Raw genomic sequence first — 16,839 nt, 5'->3', positions numbered from 1 at the left:
CATCATTTGTCTCGATAACTGTCAAATAATTCATCCTCTGTGTTCATGCCTACTGTTATTAAATAATGTTTGCCATACAATTTGACAGTTAATTCTATTAAAATTTAAAAGTTAATTCTCATTATTTTCTACTTGCAATGATTTTGCACCAGTCAGGTTATTTGTATTATGAAGGGGAGTGGATAGTTTCTATCAATTGTCCTTTTTCACTTGGATTTGATTGCTGTATACATGCCACTATCAAATCATTTTACAAGTTCAAAGGTATGTTTCTTACCCGGCTTGAACGGTAGCACAGTAGGAAAACATCTAAATCTTAAATAAATGGTATTCTGCTTTTGAGACCGTATAGGTCTGTAGCTTGGACTATGGCTAGGCTTTATCTCTTCATAACAGATGCCATGGAAGGTGAAATAACCAAACAAAATGTGAGGTTTGCTTACTTTAGGAGATGTCTCACAATGTGTAAAATAGTTATAAGAGTGCTGAGTAGTATTTGGGACAAGGCAAGAGAGCAATAGCACAAAAACTAGCTGTTAACACTCGAGATAAATTTGCCGAGCATTGTATTGTTCCATAATCCATCCATCCACAACCTCTTTTCTCATTTTTGCACATGGGGTCCCACTACCCAATTATAGCTATTTCATGTGATGCAGAAACAAGGTCTAAAATGAGGTCTTGTACAGCTATGATTCCTCACCCTTTTTTGTACTACTACCTGACACTGTTTGCCATAATAGGAAGGTTTTTATCAGAACTTGCTTGATTTGCCCAGCTAGGACTATAGATGGATGTGTTTTGCACATTAATAAAATCAATCTTTGTTTTATAAGATAAATTCAGGTTTATACAGGTTATCCTCTTTTACTGTAATACAGACTCCACATACTTGTCCCTGCCATTTGTTGAAAAAACCTTTACCTTGTCAGAACTGTGATGTGTGTGTGTTTATCTTGTTGTTGTCAGATAGCAAACTTGTACATTGAGAAGAGTTGAAACTTGTGTATTAGATGGCAGTTGGCAGCCACATAGGAAGATAAAAAACACAAAAGACTTGCATAAAGATATCTTTCAGAGAGTGATTATTGCAGTGGTTGTTTCCATAACCAGAGCCTAATGAATGCTATAATATTGATAATACTTATTTGTTGACATGTACTCTAGGCACAGGAAGCAGCTCATTAGCAGCCCTGAGCTTTAGTCATCTGTAATGTGTTTATACATCCATACACGCGTATATGTGTGTGTGTGTGTGTGTGTGTGTGTGTGTGTGTGTGTGTGTGTGTGTATATATATATATATATATATATATATATATATATATATATATATATATATAATTTTTTTTTGTAATACAAAGCATCATGGTAGACGATCTGTGAAGACCTAGCTGCAGCAGTCTGTTGATCTAGGAGCTAATGTCTTTGCCTTTGAGAGCTCAGTAAAGGATACTTTGATACCAAATAGCTGCTTTTTGGCCGGGCCTGTTTCAGTTATTTCAAAACTATCTGTATATTTTCCAAGATAATTTGAATTATGGGATATATTTTCTTAAACTGTACTTTAAAATTTGACTTTATGGCCACTCTTTGCTGTGAAATGGATTTTTTTTCTTGCTTTCCCTATCCTTACGGACAGTGGAGGTGTGATTGTTCCTAAACCAAATCCTCATTCACAATTGATCAAGAACACACCTTCAACAAAATCTGCTTGCCTGTGTGTTTTCCCTGAGTAAACTTTCCTGAACAACCCCCTCCCCCACTACACCTGCGTGTTGGGACTCACTCTTCTACTCCATTACTTGTATATATCCTAACCTCATGGACATACAGCAGTGGAGAAGGAAGAATGATATCAAAGTGGCTATGATAAACCTATGATCAAGTATAAAAAGTAGTGAAATGTGATCACTTAAACCATGATAGATGATCATTAACCACTCGCAGGAAAGCCATAAGCCATTTTCTCTCTTTCTAACTTTATTTTTACTAGTTATGCCCTTAGGTAACAGCCATGTATCATCTACACAAGTGCCAGCTAGTTTAAACTCAATGTTGTGGGGTGAGACACAAGTTATGCATAATGTAGGCTGCTGTCATATACTTGTCAGACTAGTCTATACACTGTTCGGAGAAGTTGGCAAATTTTTGCGACTGTCACTGGAGTATGTTTTGATTACTGTAGTTTAATATTTGCAGATAGCTACTTTTGGGTGCACAGGACCTGTGAGTGTTATACAATACTGACAGATGCACATTTGCTAACTTTCTTCTCTGTGCTCTCTGAATGTGGCAGACTGACACTGTCAAACATGAGTCTTATATAAAAGAAAACCTAATAAGCAGTATTATCTGATGTTGTCTTCTTCATTCCTCACAATAGGGTCTCTGATCTGATCCTTGGAACTGGCTCGGCCACATTCTCCAGACTTGGTTCAGACTCTCGAGCTCGTACCCATAATACACTACACCCACCCAAACACCCCAGATCTCGTTAGTCGCTTCAGCGTCTGGACACGGATCTGCATTCCCTCGAGTGATAGGATTGAGTACAAATTTCTTTTGACTTTTTTGTCTTGCCCTTTGCTGGTTTTTCTTCCTTCTCTGCAGTTGTGCTATATAAGTGACATTCTCCCTCTCTTTAGTAGAATTAGTTGTGTGTGTATGTTTGAGTTTGCAGTCAAGTAGTGTGTAGGTATTTCTGCTGGACTCTTTTTCATCAGTGCTTTCTCGTTGGTTAGATAACTAAAAAAAAGTTATTGCTGGTAGTGTTCTTGCCTTAAGTGATTTCTTGTTGGTTAGTGTGTTTGTTCTTTTTGGTGGGCTTTAGGCCAGTTCTCTGTGTGAGTTGTGTCTGACAAACCCTCCCTGGGGTTCAAGCATTGCACTATTTCTGGGCACAAACTCCCTAATCAACAACACCACAAGGAGTGCGTCTGCTGTTAAAGTGTGGATCATCGTTAAGCCTCTTGTGAAATTTGTGCGTCTTTCAAACCACGAGCGTTTGTGGATAGGTGCAATAAGTTAATCTTAAGGGGTCTTCTTCCATCTTCGGCTCTTAAGGCTCAGACCCCCTCTGTGGCTTCCTCCTCCTCTTCTAAAAAAGAGGTCTCTCCCTGCCTCCACATGAGAACCTCTGGAACCGAAGTCTAAAACTAAATATTTTGGATCTGACCTCCTTTGATTTAAAGACAAGTATCTATCTTGTCAGATCCACAACCTCCTCAGATCCAAGGGAAGTAATAATGCTGTCTCCTCCATCTTCGGCTCCGGTTTCTTATCCCAGAGGTCTGGATCTGAGGGTGTGGAGCAAGTCTCCCAATTTATTTATCAAAGGCCCCTTCACCCAAGCCTAACCACTCCCAACCTTCCTCGTTGGCTTCTTTAAGGTCCTGTAGAAGCTGGTCCGAGGCAGACATGGAGAGGATGATAAGGAAATTCCTCAAGGCCCAGGTTCAGATGGGGGTAGTGTTGGCTCAGTCTCCTATCGAATCTGTGAACTACCCAGGCCATACCATCAAGACTCTTTTTCTAATTTGACCCCCAGTTTCGGAGTTGCAGGTTTTGGGACTACTGAGTGTGTCAGATTTAGTGCCGGGGAAGCCTCCTTCCTTGATGCCAGTGTTGCCCCTGATCAGCCCTGTTCTATCCCCTCGGAGCAGAGCAGATCTCTGAGCTGAGGTGTTTGTGCCTGGTCCAGGGAAGTGGGGTCAGCTCCATCCTTGTCTTCCCTTGGGCACTTCAGCTCTTGACTTTGAGTGTGATTCCCTCTGGAGGTTACGGATCTGATGAGAGTCCTGGTCGCCTGACTTTCGTTGCTTCGGGTATTTGAAGAGGGCATATCTGAGTCCATCGGCCCTCCATGTAGTAGAGAGTGTTTTTCTCCCGAGGCAGAGAACCATCATCTCATGCCCCACAACCTACCCTCATACCTATTCGGGTCAGGGCCTTAAGCCCATTCATTCTGTCCTGAGTCAACCCATCCCAAGCTGTCTCCAGGATCTCCCTTCTTCCGATACTTCCCAGAGTATCCCACCAAGGAAGTCCTCTGGAGGGAGACATGTAAGAGGAGGCACATTGACATCATTAACCAATGACACTGATTTTGATAAGGGAGAAGGATTCCCCCCAATCCTCACCCGAGGATGTCTTCTTCAGAGATGTTCTAAAGGTGGGTGGTCTGTCCAACCTCTTCCTGAAGAGTCCGTGCTCTTGGAGGCCATCAGGGTGAGCCCGTCTTCATCCTGGGTGACCCCCCCCCCCCCCGGCAGGTGACCTCATTGATTTGGTTTCCTGCCGGGCATCGAAGGAGCCAGATACCATTAAGCCCATTCCTAAGCACCCTAATAGGTTCCTGTCCACCAGCCAGTAGGAAACATTGGAGTAAGGGCCTCATAGTTGATGTTATGATGGCAGTGGCTACTAAGAAAGAACTGGCAGAGTAAAGTGCCAATGTCCATCCACTTAACAAGGAGTCTAAACTGCTGGACAGGTTTGGAAAGCATGTTTACACCTCAGCCACTTTTGCGCTGCAGTCACTAAACTACCTGGCTCAATTTTACCTGGCTTCAGAGAGATCTGATCAAGGAGCTTTGTTTCTCTGAGTCCATGCTTGTGGAAGAGCTTAAGAAAATTTCTCCCAAGCTAGTCAGACTGTTGTCCATTGTTAATTCCTGGATGAGGCTCATTTCCCATACAGTGGAAGGTACCTCATGAGCTGCTGGTTCAGGACTTATCCCTGAGGAGGCATGCCTGGATAACGCTATGGGATTTTGCGGAACCCTTTAAGGCGTCCTTTGTTAATGCCCCTTTTGATGGCTCATCACTGTCTGGGCCATCTGTTAGAGATGCTCACCCGCAGCGAAAAGGACAGGAAGACCCTTTCTGCTGTCGAAATCAAATTTTCTATGCCTCAAGGTCCTTTTCCAGGAACGAGCATGGAGGTAAGAAAATGTGGTTCCATAAATTCCAAAGACCTTTCCAAGACCCATGTGGGCAACCCTCCTCTTGAGACAGGGGGGAGGGTTTCATAGCAGGCTTCACCACACAGGCAGAGGGGGGGGGTCTGCAAAACCAGGGCTTCAGAGACATGTTCTCCGACAAGCCCTATCTGCACTCCTGAAGCACTGACCAACTGTCCATCTCTGGAGGTAGTCTGGGGTGTACTTGCTTTACATTCAGAAGCCTCGACACACAATCCCTGGGTGCTAACTGTAATATCCAGTGGCTACTACATTCCTTTTCTCTTCCCTCCTCCAAACACCAGCAAGAAACTCCCAGACGTGCCACTCAGAGGAAGAGGCAGCACAGGAAGTTCAAAAACTGCTACAAAAAAGTCATCCAAGAGGTCCTGACCGAATATAGAGGATTCTGATCCTAGTCCCGCTGCTTTTTTGTGCCGAAAAAGACAGGGTACCTAGGACCCATACTAAATCTAAGCAAACTGAATCTGTATGTAAAGAAGTTGAGGTTCCCAATGGTTACTGTCCTGTCCATTCTTCCACTATTGCGTAAGGATGATTGGATGTGCTCAATAGATCTCAAGGATGCATACTATCACATCAAAATAAATTGGCACTCCTGGAGATACCTGTGCTTTTGGCTGGGAGACCATCACTTTCAGTTCAGAGCACTGTCCTTCAGGCTCACCACAGCCCTCCCCGGGTGTTCACCAAATAAATGGCAGTCATAGCAGCTTGCATGAGACTCAAAAGATTCCGGGTGTTTCCATACTTACGATTGGTTCCTTACCGCTCACATGAGCCATCAACTTATCCAAGTCAGAGATTATTTAATTCAACTCTCACACTCCCTGGACATCACTATAAATCTAAAGTCTAGTTTGACTCTCGTGCTGAACCTAGAATTCATAGGAACACAGTTGAACACAAGGGATCAAATAGCTTCTCTTCCCTTACACTGCATAACTACACTGAGGAATGAAGTCTGGGAACTGATATTCCACCAGTTCCCCCTGCATGGCTAGTCTTAAGTCCTTGGGTCCATGTCAGGAGCAATTTTGTTAGCTCTTCTAGCAAAGTTTTTTATGTGAATTCTTCAATGGGTATTAGCAGTACAATGGTGCATTCTCTACCAACCACGGTCTATTCCCATCAGATAGACACCAGTCTGCAAACCTCACATCCATTGGTGGATTCAGTTGGACAATCTCCTTTTAGGCAGACCTTTCTCAACTCCCCCTCCAACAGCCACAGTGACCATGGACACTTTCCAGTTGTGGTGGGGTGAGGCATTACAAGGGGAAAATGGTCCAAGGCACGTTGTCCCCCTTGGAGACCAGGTTGCGTATCAGTGTCCTCTAGATGAGAGCAGTTTTCCTAACGTTGCAAGCCTTTCAGGATGCTGTCCCTCTGGGGACCATTGTGGTTCACACTGACAACATGTCTGATGTCTGGTACATCAAAAAGCAAGGAGGAACCTGCCCTTACCCATTAGGCAGGGAGGCCATGAGGGTGTGGGAATGGAAGATATCTTTGGACCGCCTTCTGGTTGCTGCACACATTCCAGGGAAAACCAAATGAGCTGGTGGACAGACTCAGCAGATCTATTCTGATACAGCATGGGTGGTCCCTCAAGCAATCAGTGGCGAACATGATCTTCAACCGCTGGGGTCAACCTTGCTGCAACCTTTTTCTTCTCCCCTCAAGAATAAGTGCACTGAGTTTTTCGCTCTGATTACCCTCTGGGGGAGTCCCCAGGGGATGCTCTGATACATGATTGGCCCCCAGGCCTCCTTTTTGCATATTCCCCTCTTCCACTAATACTGACATTTATACAGAAGGTAAGCAGACTGAAGAGTTAAGTCATCCTCATTGCCCCCATCTGGCCTCGACAGAAATGGTCCCCCTTCTTCTGGTCTTATCTGATATATCCTCCATGGATACTGGAGCCAAGACAGGACAACCTGTCTCACCCGTCAGGACTGCAGCACCCAAATCTTCACACTTTCAAGCTGACTGCATGGTTTCTCCAATTCCAACCATAGCAAGACAGTCTGGGCTTGCTTCACTAATCCGTAACATCATCCTTGCCTTGCAAAAGGTTTCAGCTAAGAAAGTTTGCAAAAGTAAGTGGAAGAGGTTCATTGTTTGGGCTGCAAATAAAAATATTGATTGCTTCTCAGCACCAGTCTCAGATATTTTGCTTTTTCTTAGTGCCCTTAGGAAGGAGAAAGTTTATTTACCATCGAGCTTCAACTAGCTACAATTTCTAATTTTCATACTGCTATCCAATCTCGTTCCTTGTCTACTTTTAGACTATGCAATACCTTTATGAAAGGTATCTTCTTGCTTAGACTTCCCACTAAGGACTCCTCCCCACCTTGAGATCTCACTGTTCTGCTGCAGAGTTTGACTCAAAGGCCAAGTGAGCTTGCAGCTGGTTGTGACATGAAGTTTTTGTCATGGAAAACAATCTTTTTTGTAGCCGTTACTCCAGCGAAGAGAATTTCTGAACTACAGGCATTATCTTCCAAACCTCCTTACATAATTTTTCATAAGGACAGGGTTTGTCCGCATACCAATCCCTCTTTTATGCCTAAAGTAGCCACTTAAAATATTAACCAGTCCATTCAGTTTCCAGTATTCTTTCCAACATTTTCATACATATTCTACATCTTCTCGATGTTTATAGGCAACTAAGTTTTTATTTGCACAGAACAAGACTGCACAAGAATTCAGACCAATTATTTGTAGCCTTTTCTTTTAACTAGGCAGAGCATTGTCTAAAATCACATTGGCAAAATGGATAGCTGATTGCATTGCCTTAATTTATTCATGGAAAGGCTAAAAACTGTTCTGACCTCCTAGGATGCATTTTACTAGATCAATGGCTACCACTTCCACCTTCTCATCTAAAATTTCCAGTGATGATGTTTGTGTAGCTGCCACCTGGTCCAGCAATCACACCTTTGCTGCACACTATAAATTAGATATCTCGAGGAGCGGGACTTCTTTTGGCTCAGTGGTGTGCCGGCATATCCTTTCATGAGTGCCACCATGGAATCACGTAGCTGGGGGCTCTAACTCTATCGTGAGGATGAATGAAGAGGACAACCTCAGATTAGAAGGTTATGTCTTACTATAACTTTGCATCTGTGTTGTCCATCTTCATTCCTCCTCACTTTACCACCCACCCACCCATCCCCCGTCTTATTCTTCTAGAGGATATATGGAAGATGGCAGGAACCTTGAATCCCATGTCTGAGCCTTTTCCCCTTCTTATATCCTGTCCTGGTTATCTATGTATGGTGAATCATGAAACACAATCTGAGGTGCTTGGGTGGGTGTAGTGCATTATAGGTAAGAGGGAGGAGCTCGAGAATCAAATCCAGGTCTGGAGAATGTGGCCGAGCCAGAGCTGAGGATCGGATCCGAGACCCTATCATGAGGAGGAATGAAGATGGACAATACAAATGCCACGTTATGATAAAACATAATTTTCTATTTCATAATTAGTTGAGATCATAACCATGTAATGGAGTTTCATAGGTCTGTACTGGGCTTACGACCTCTGTGGCCTTTATAAGCCTAGCCATGCAACCCAAATGTATTCCATGTATGTTAATTAAGGCACGATTTAATGGCTGCTTCTGTCCACCAGAGACATGTGTCAGGCCAGGGGGGATTTTCATTTTCCAGTCCAGTGGTCTAGGATGCACTTGAATAGGGTTAGGGGAGGGCTCTGCTTCACATGGATGGGAAGGCTATTCCAGGGAATGGGATTCTCTGAGATATGGACCCGTCTGTCCGTTATGTCTTAAGTCCCAAGCAAAGTTTAAATCCTTGGGTCTAGTAGTTCTGGTGCTGTTCATTTTGCGGATATGGAAAAGATGAGTCAGAGTGGGATCCAAGAATGCCTTGTATACCAGGCATAAATCATCTCTCAGCAGTCTGTAGGAAATAATAGAGATAGGGCTTTGAGGTGATCTGCATAGGAAATTGTGTTTATGCACTGTATTCTTTTTGTGAGGAACCTCTGTGAACATTCCATTTGCTGCATGTGCTTGGTCTGGTACAGCTCAAATCCCCTGACTGTGTTTTTTTTCATTGAGGGGTGTTTTGTCAATAAGGTAGTTTCCTAGGAGTTAGACTTCCTGAAAGGTACTATTAAGCATTTCTTGGCACTGAGTTTTTAGCCATAGCTTTGGCACCAAGCATTTGTCTGTGTTAGACCTCCTGTAGGATTGTAGTACCTTGGGAGGTTTTGTGATTGCTCCTAGCTTGAAGTCCTCTGCAAACTCGATAAGCCAGAGAAGCCCTTGTTTTCTGAAAAGTGGAGGTCAGCCACTGAGCTCTGGGGGACTCCACAGGTGACTGACCTCTTTGTGGAGCTGACCTTTGCAATCTTAACTTCCTAGGTCTTGTCTGTGAGCTAGCTGGCTATCCAGCAAGTTACAAAGGGGTTTATGCCTCGTTCTGAGAGCTTGTTTGCAATACCCAAGTTGGGGTATTGTATCAAATGCCTTAGCTAGGTCAAGGTAGGCAGCATGCACCATGTTGTCCTCCTTTATTGCCTTGATTACCTCCTCAAAGAAGTCCACCAGTAGGCATGACCTTCTTTTGATGAAACCAAACTGGGTTGTATCCAGTGTCTGAAGGTTTCCTGTCATTGTCAATAATTTTCATGATGATTCTTTCCATGGCCTTTGCATGTCTGACTAATCAGATTAATGGGTCTTGGGATCTGTTGATGGTCTGTCCTTGTGCAAGCGGTGATTGTTCCAGTTTTCTGTTTGTGTGGCATAAAGTCTGTGTGGAGGCTGTGGTTGAATAGTGACACCAGTGGCCCTGATAGGTCATATTTCAGGATATTTAGGAGGCATCCTGGGATATTACTGGGGCCCTTAGAATCTGTATTCTTGGCCTTAGATTAAGACCTGCTCCGTACTGATAGTTGGCGGGATCATTCTTGATGATGATTCCTGAGGGAGTGCGTGGGGGTAAAGTTGGAGTGGAAATTGTCAGCCAGAGGATTTGCTATTTCTCCCAGTTCTGTCACATGCCTGCATTTACCAGCAGTTTGGCACACTGTTGTGTGCTGCCTTTGAGGTTTTGGACATAGCTAAAGAAGGGATAATAGTTGCCCTTGGCCAGGGACACTTTTTATCTCAATATTTACTTGTTAGTTAATTAGTCCTCTTGGTTCTCTATTCAGTTTGATGAGTGAATTTTTATCTTGTTTTGTGTTACACTTCCTAATTTTAGCTATGACTTTTTTTGTTGTACACCCTGTTTAATTTTTGGATTCCACCATGGTGTTTTTTTTTTTTTTTGTTAGTGTTGGGCTTATTTCTGACGGGCACAACAGCCTCTTTGAACAGTGTTTGTTTCAGTAAGCTACTGCCATTGACAGCACTGGAAGTTGTGGTGGGTTGGGGCAACAACCCATGCTTTCAGTCATTTGCTATGTTGAATGCATATGATTATATTCATTAACTGAATGGGATGAACACTGAAGCTGCTTCCAGAAGTTGCACATCTTCTGTCATCTTAAAAGAATTGTAGTCCAAATGTTGCTGATTTAAATTTGATACAATTCCATCACTAAAACAAAGTATAAGTAGTCACTGCATATCTCAAAGCATTCAGTCTTATATAGGATGGAAGTAATGAGCAAGCTAGGATATATCTGTGACTAGTGCAAGTTTCAACATTGGTAGTACATTTCAGCAAAGTGGATAAATCATACCATATCTACACCTGATTGACTTCTTATGTAAACCATAATTTGTAAAATAAACTCTTTAATAGCCTTCATTGTTAGCTGTTTTAACACTGATAGTGATGGATTGTGATTATGAACACACACATTTTTGGTTGCATTGAAGTCCTAATCATATATGAGTGGAGTACAGTTTGATGATGTCTATGCTGTCTGCCTGAGCTCTTTTTTAACAATGCAGCGGGTATAATTTGAACACTGGGGGAAGAATGATTACTGAGGAGATATGGATTTCTTAATATTTTTCTTGAGCAATTGGTTTCCAGACTTGCCATAAAAGTTGTAAAGGTGACAATTCTGCTGTGTCAGTCTTTTAATGGAGTACATTTTCACATGGATTACTGTTTGCATTTAGGTGTTCCTTACCAGTGATAATGCTCACAGGGAAGAGCTACAGGTTAGCTAACCGTGTATCGCAATTTAAGAAAGAAATAACATGGCTATTAATGTTTGTGTGTGCACATATACAAACATGTACCCTAAATTAGACAGATGTACATATGTGACTCACTGTATCTATAGGTAGGTAGATAGATGCACATTTGTGCATATATGACTTCCTATGCTGGTTTTAAATCGGAATGCTGTTTTTTTTCTAGGTCACTTATATAAAGTTAATGTTCCTGTGATGGTTTCACAGGCACCTGGAGGTTATAGAATTCTTCAACATCCAGTCCGACACATTCTTCAGCAACATAATCGTTCTACAGGGCTTAACATTTTAAACACCCATCAAGCTCCGCTCCATGCCACTGTCATTCATAATTTATCTTCACAGCAGCCAAGAATTGTGACTCACCAACCTCCTGCTCCAAGACCAGTTGTGCAGGATAAAGAATTACTAGTGTACCATAATGCACAGAATATTAGTGGAGTTAATTATTCATCTCTGCAGCAAGCTGCTGGACCTCAGCAGCAGCAAAGTGTAATGACAAATCTGCTAATTCAACAGAATGGCACTACTGATAATTATGGGTATGAAAGTATGCATTCATTGCCATTAAATGATCAGTTGTCGGCATTTAGCCAAGGCTGTGCACAAGGGCAAGACATTACAGACTTGAATGAGTTGCAACAAAACCTACAAGACAAGGTGTCGTCTGATTACACATCAACATTACAGCAATCAGTAGCAGATGATATTGTTGAACTGATTTTACTAGATGGCCATACAGGTGAAACTTCTACAGCAGAATTAACTGACCCAGTACAAAGTGATTTACAGCAGCATATTGAGCAAGAGTTATCACGAGAGGTAAGGAGATGCTACTTTTTTTAAAACAACTATTAGTCTTTCTTAGCTGAGACATACAGATCTAACTACAGTCCAGTCCAGTGTTTCATGTAAAATTAAATGGTTACCCAGAGAAAGAGCTTTTTCTGCCTTTTTTTATTTTAATGAGAAGGACGGCTCAGTCGCAGGGCCTGTGCCTTCCATCTCCTGGGGCCAAGTTTATTATGAGCTTTGCTTATTTTGTGGAGCTTGCATGTTGTCCATGTCTGTGTGGGCTTTCTCCAGCTAGTACACTTTCCTGAGTCCTCCCAAGGTCATGATGCTGGGAATGGGTATTCTAAATTTTCCATACATTACATTTACTCTTGGCTTTGTGTCGTATCTTATACCTGAAAAGGGTCCATAGTACATCATTTCTTTCATAGATAGGTTAATGAATAAATAAAAATAATGCACAATATTTAACATGTTATTCTTGCTGGCCATCTGATCACTTCCACCTAAAGCCTCTGTTTGTGTCAGGGGTGCAATGATGTGAGCTAGTGCCAGCTATGCCAGAGGGAGTAGGGCAGTGCATGTGTAAAGTACGCCAGCATAGCTAGCTGCAGTTTTGTAAATAATTATGTCATTTGAATATCAAAATGTATTTGTAAAGCTACTTGTGTTAAAAATGTATCAACAGTGGGTCCTGTTGGACAGAAAAGAAATGTACATGTATGTTAGACTATATTGTAACTAATGAAATGTATATATTTTAACAGAGGATACTAGAAGGGAAGGGGTTAAACTCAGCCCAGCTAACGTTAAGAAAAAAATAGCCTGAAATTAAATGACTTGGTTTAGACCATAAATACTTTATCTACAGGTCTGAATGCTGCCAGAGAATAGCTTGTTAGTTTCTGCAGGAAGGGTAGGAGTGTTGGAATTGTTTTACAGTTTCCAGATGCTGTAATAACCCTTATCTAAAGTTCTGTGTGTGTATTGTGACCCATCAATGCCAGATCCTGGTTCAGTTTCTAGTGAGGGGGTAGTGTGGGAACCACAGTCAGCTGACCAGATGTGATGTCATTCTGTAGCAAGCACTGAAATTGTATTTTAGTACAAGTGAGAGATATAAGGCATGCACTCTGTTTTTGGTCCTGATCAAGAGACACACACACCCACTTTCATCCTGCCTTGCTTTAGTATGTAACTAGGGAATGGTAATTCTTCAGCAAGTTAGAAAAATAGTGAGATTAGCTAAATGTAGTTCTTTTTCTGTGTCTGTCTAACTCTTTCCATCTGTGTTTTTTATATTTCCTTTGATTGAAACTCTGTTTTTTTATTGTAAATAGATATTCATTATTTTATTTTTTTTAATCATTTATTATTATATATCTAAACCTTTCACTGTGGCTGATCTTTTAGAAAAAATGTAACCTTTGAGAGTACTTGTATTTATTTAGTGGCGCTGTGGCTCCAAGTTGCTGAAAGCTTGGTTAAAAACTACAGTTTGTGTAAATATTAATTTAATTAAGTGTGATTGAGTACCCTTGTAACAGCCTTAAAGGTAGCTGGCTTCGGGTATTCTGGTGGCAGTGAATCTACCTTATAGTCTGGGTGGAGGTGGCGGAGCAGGTGAGCTGTGCCAGCCTTTCCCAGGTGTGTTTGTGGAAATCAAATCTCAAAAAGAGAGGGTGGTGGAGAACTTGGTTTGCAGCACCCGGCTAAGAAATCAGCTTTATAGCTGTCAGTGGGGAGTCTTATTTGGGGCCTGTAGGGAAAGCCCAGCCCCAGGACTGGAGTGAGCATTCCTTGTGTGCTCTTAAGGGAAATTGTACTTGGTGCAAAGGGTTGCATCAGAAAATACTGTGTTTCTATTTTTCTCTCAGTGAACGTTCCCCACTGGTGTTAGTGGTGAAGATTGAGGCTCCTTGATCAGTGGCCCAGAGGAGGGATGTCACAAGCGGGGTGAAGTTAATTTTTATTGCATATGACATCTAGTTGTCTTATTTTCTTAATTTGATCTACTTTACTGAGGTGAAGATGAGCAGAGTGTTATATACTTTATTAGTGGAGAAACTTTCACCAACACTCCTTCAAAAAGGTAAGCAGACCTTTAGTTTCATAGTATAGTACTAGGCTATCTGCCCTGGGGCATTTGTAAGCCTAGCCATAGTGATGTGGCTTTTGCCACCCCATGAAATGGTACAAAAATGTACAGATAAAATCTAGAATACTGTGCCTCTGTCTAGTAGTGACACACAGTGAAGGTCCCCTTATATAATAGAATTAGTTTACTGTGCCTCTGTCTAGCAGTGACACAGATGTGACCCCTGGGGTTTGCTGTTGCCTTTCCCCTTCTGGCCATCTCTTAAATTTGTCAGGAATATTACAGGTTGATATCTTGCTTCCATATTATCATGCCAATGTAGTTTTAATGTAAAGATGCTATCCGTTTTCTTTTTTCTTTAGTTTAGCCATTAAACTGTGAGTATGGGGACGTCATTTGGCTTCATTTTTGTGTGACCTCCCTGACTGGTTGGAGAGACTCTGTTCCTTGCATTGTAGGGAACACTCGGTCCAGCTTCTGAAAGGAGCTGACCTGATCTCATTACTGATGGCTGTGGTTCCTTGTTGAGTTTCTACCTTTTTCAGAATAACTTTTACATATAACGGTACAGAATAATTTTTTCTAGGGACATGTATTTTTATGATTAAAAAGAACTGCCGTACTCAGCATTGAAGCATTATACTTCAGAGACTGATCTGTGTTTTAAAAAAAAAAAAAAGTTTTAGGATTTTAGTTTCATGTAGTGTTTCTTTTTTGTGTAGCACATTATTAAAATAACGTTCCTGTGGCTTAACTGAGCATTTTTAGTTTCGGATCATTTCTGTCTGCGAGATTCTGAGTGGAAGTTTTGTTTACTAGAGTTGTATATATACTGCATGATTACTCACTTGCATGTTAAAATTTATGTTTTTCATTTTTCTTTGTAGGTCTCTATGGTTATTCTAAAGTCCAAAATATTTTTAGAAAATCAGATATTTCTCTGGTGCTTCATTGGCTTTTGGTATTTTAACTTCATTTTAGGTGGTCTTTTCCCTTTGATTTTTATCTCGTGTGCATTTGTTCCTTGATTACTTTTATCTTGTCAGGACTACAGACCTTAATTTTATGTCCACAACATTAATTTTCTTAATCTATGAGGGAAATCTGCTAATTAGGCTTCTTGAGAAATTAATAGAAATGTGAGGAAGGGTGTTGAACTAGATTATTAAATCAGCACACTGAAATGCACTTCTGAAGTGGATACCTTCCAAACTGAATGTAAACTATGAAAAAAATGATTTTAATTACATAAGCTAGAATATTGTAATGGTGCAAGGAGATGATTTTTTTTTTATGCACCATCTGGACGGTTTCTGTTAACTCTGGTCCAGATTCAGAAAACCCTACCTATCCAGAAGTCTGTCCACTGACCTTAAGGGCTTTGTTGCCCATAACAGGATACTTGTGCCCATTGCTACCTCCGCTCGTACCCATTTCACAAAATCAACTAAAGAGTGGGCAGCTCTATGTCAGCATTCCGTACTGAGATGTGTACAGCATAGTCAAGTAGGTCATCCGTTACTGTTTTTATGCAGCATTTATTGTAGCTGCCTGCCCTGCACAACCACAACAAAGATTAGATGTTTGTTCTCTCTTTAGTCACTTTCTTAATGCTCAACAGGTAACCAGAATGATCAGAAGGCTGTTGATTTTGTTCCCATGCAGATTTGTTTTTCAGGCTGTCTGACATTGGTCAGTAGAAATCATTACTTTACACTAGTAAACAATTTAAAATAAAATGTACTTAAAAGTCTATGTATCTGTCTTCAGAGCTGCTCAATGCATGCTTCCCTCTACTAAGATCAACTTTGTGCCCCACTGTAGTGGCGAATCACTTTATCTTCAATTTGGCCAACAGCAGTAGTGCTTTTGGGATTCACTAAACTGCTTCATTTTTTTTTCAATGGCTTACTGAATGTTTATCAAAATAAATCCTCTTTCTGCTGCTATAATTGTGTGGTAGCTTCTTCTGTTGTAATTCTTGTTTATGATAGGGATTCCCACATGCTCAGCTTTAAGTCTTTACAGCAAATTATTTAAGAAACAAAGCCAAACAAGGCTTAAATTACCTTTTTTGTCCTTCAGCTGAACAAAAGCAATCCAGATTGGCTTTGGATTCCCCCATGCCTGTGACAGGCAAGAACCTTGGTACTTTCGTGTCTAGCACCTTAACCTTTGTCTGAGAAAATAGATGTAGTGGTACCTAAAATTATGTTACAGGTCATGGGATTAGAGTGTTGCTTTCTTAGCCATCGGACGTTTGCCAGATTTTCAGCCCTAGACAAATTTCCAGTGTTTGTCTTTTTTTTCAGAACCTGATTACAGCAGATTTGTGGACGCCACCACAGGTGCTCAGAAAATGTTCTCTGCTGCCCATTTTCCATCTGGTTTTGTAGTGAAACATGGCAGCTTAGTTATTTTTTATCCACAAAATATGCCTTCCAGTACCGTTGTTTTGAGCTTGGTGGCAACAGCCCTTAAGGCTTTAATATTGATGCAGGAGGCTTTTGAGGGTCTAGGTGTGCTGTTTGTTTCTTTACCATGTACTTCAGTATTGATAAACCAGCCGTTGAATTTGGCATAAGTGTTGATGGCTTCAGAGCTGTCACAGCAAGTATTGACTGACATTTGTCCTAAAGGCTTAGAATTGGTGCAGTAGTCAATATTGGCCTCCACACATCATTGAGGCCAGTCGGCTTACCTCCACAGCAACGTCTGCCAAAGTTTATAGCACTGTTTGTGGTGTCAACTGAACTGTGTTGGGTACA

The 16,839-nt window shown here is 41.5% G+C and overlaps 1 protein-coding gene across 1 annotated transcript in view; it reads left to right on the top strand.

Annotated features, from left to right (window-relative positions):
* LOC122788261 (stonin-1-like) overlaps positions 1 to 16,839 on the top strand; it is a 1,416,105-nt gene that overhangs the window by 1,120,894 nt on the left and 278,372 nt on the right. The window contains exon 8 of the mRNA XM_044055325.1: positions 11,345 to 12,000. Within this exon, the coding sequence (XP_043911260.1) occupies positions 11,345 to 12,000 (656 nt within the window). The remainder of the gene's footprint in view (positions 1 to 11,344; positions 12,001 to 16,839) is intronic.

This window comes from Protopterus annectens, chromosome 1.part2, assembly GCF_019279795.1.
Source record: "Protopterus annectens isolate FY-2018-M chromosome 1.part2, PAN1.0, whole genome shotgun sequence".
Classification (NCBI taxonomy): domain Eukaryota; kingdom Metazoa; phylum Chordata; order Ceratodontiformes; family Protopteridae; genus Protopterus; species Protopterus annectens.
This window is presented reverse-complemented; position numbering and strand designations above follow the sequence as displayed.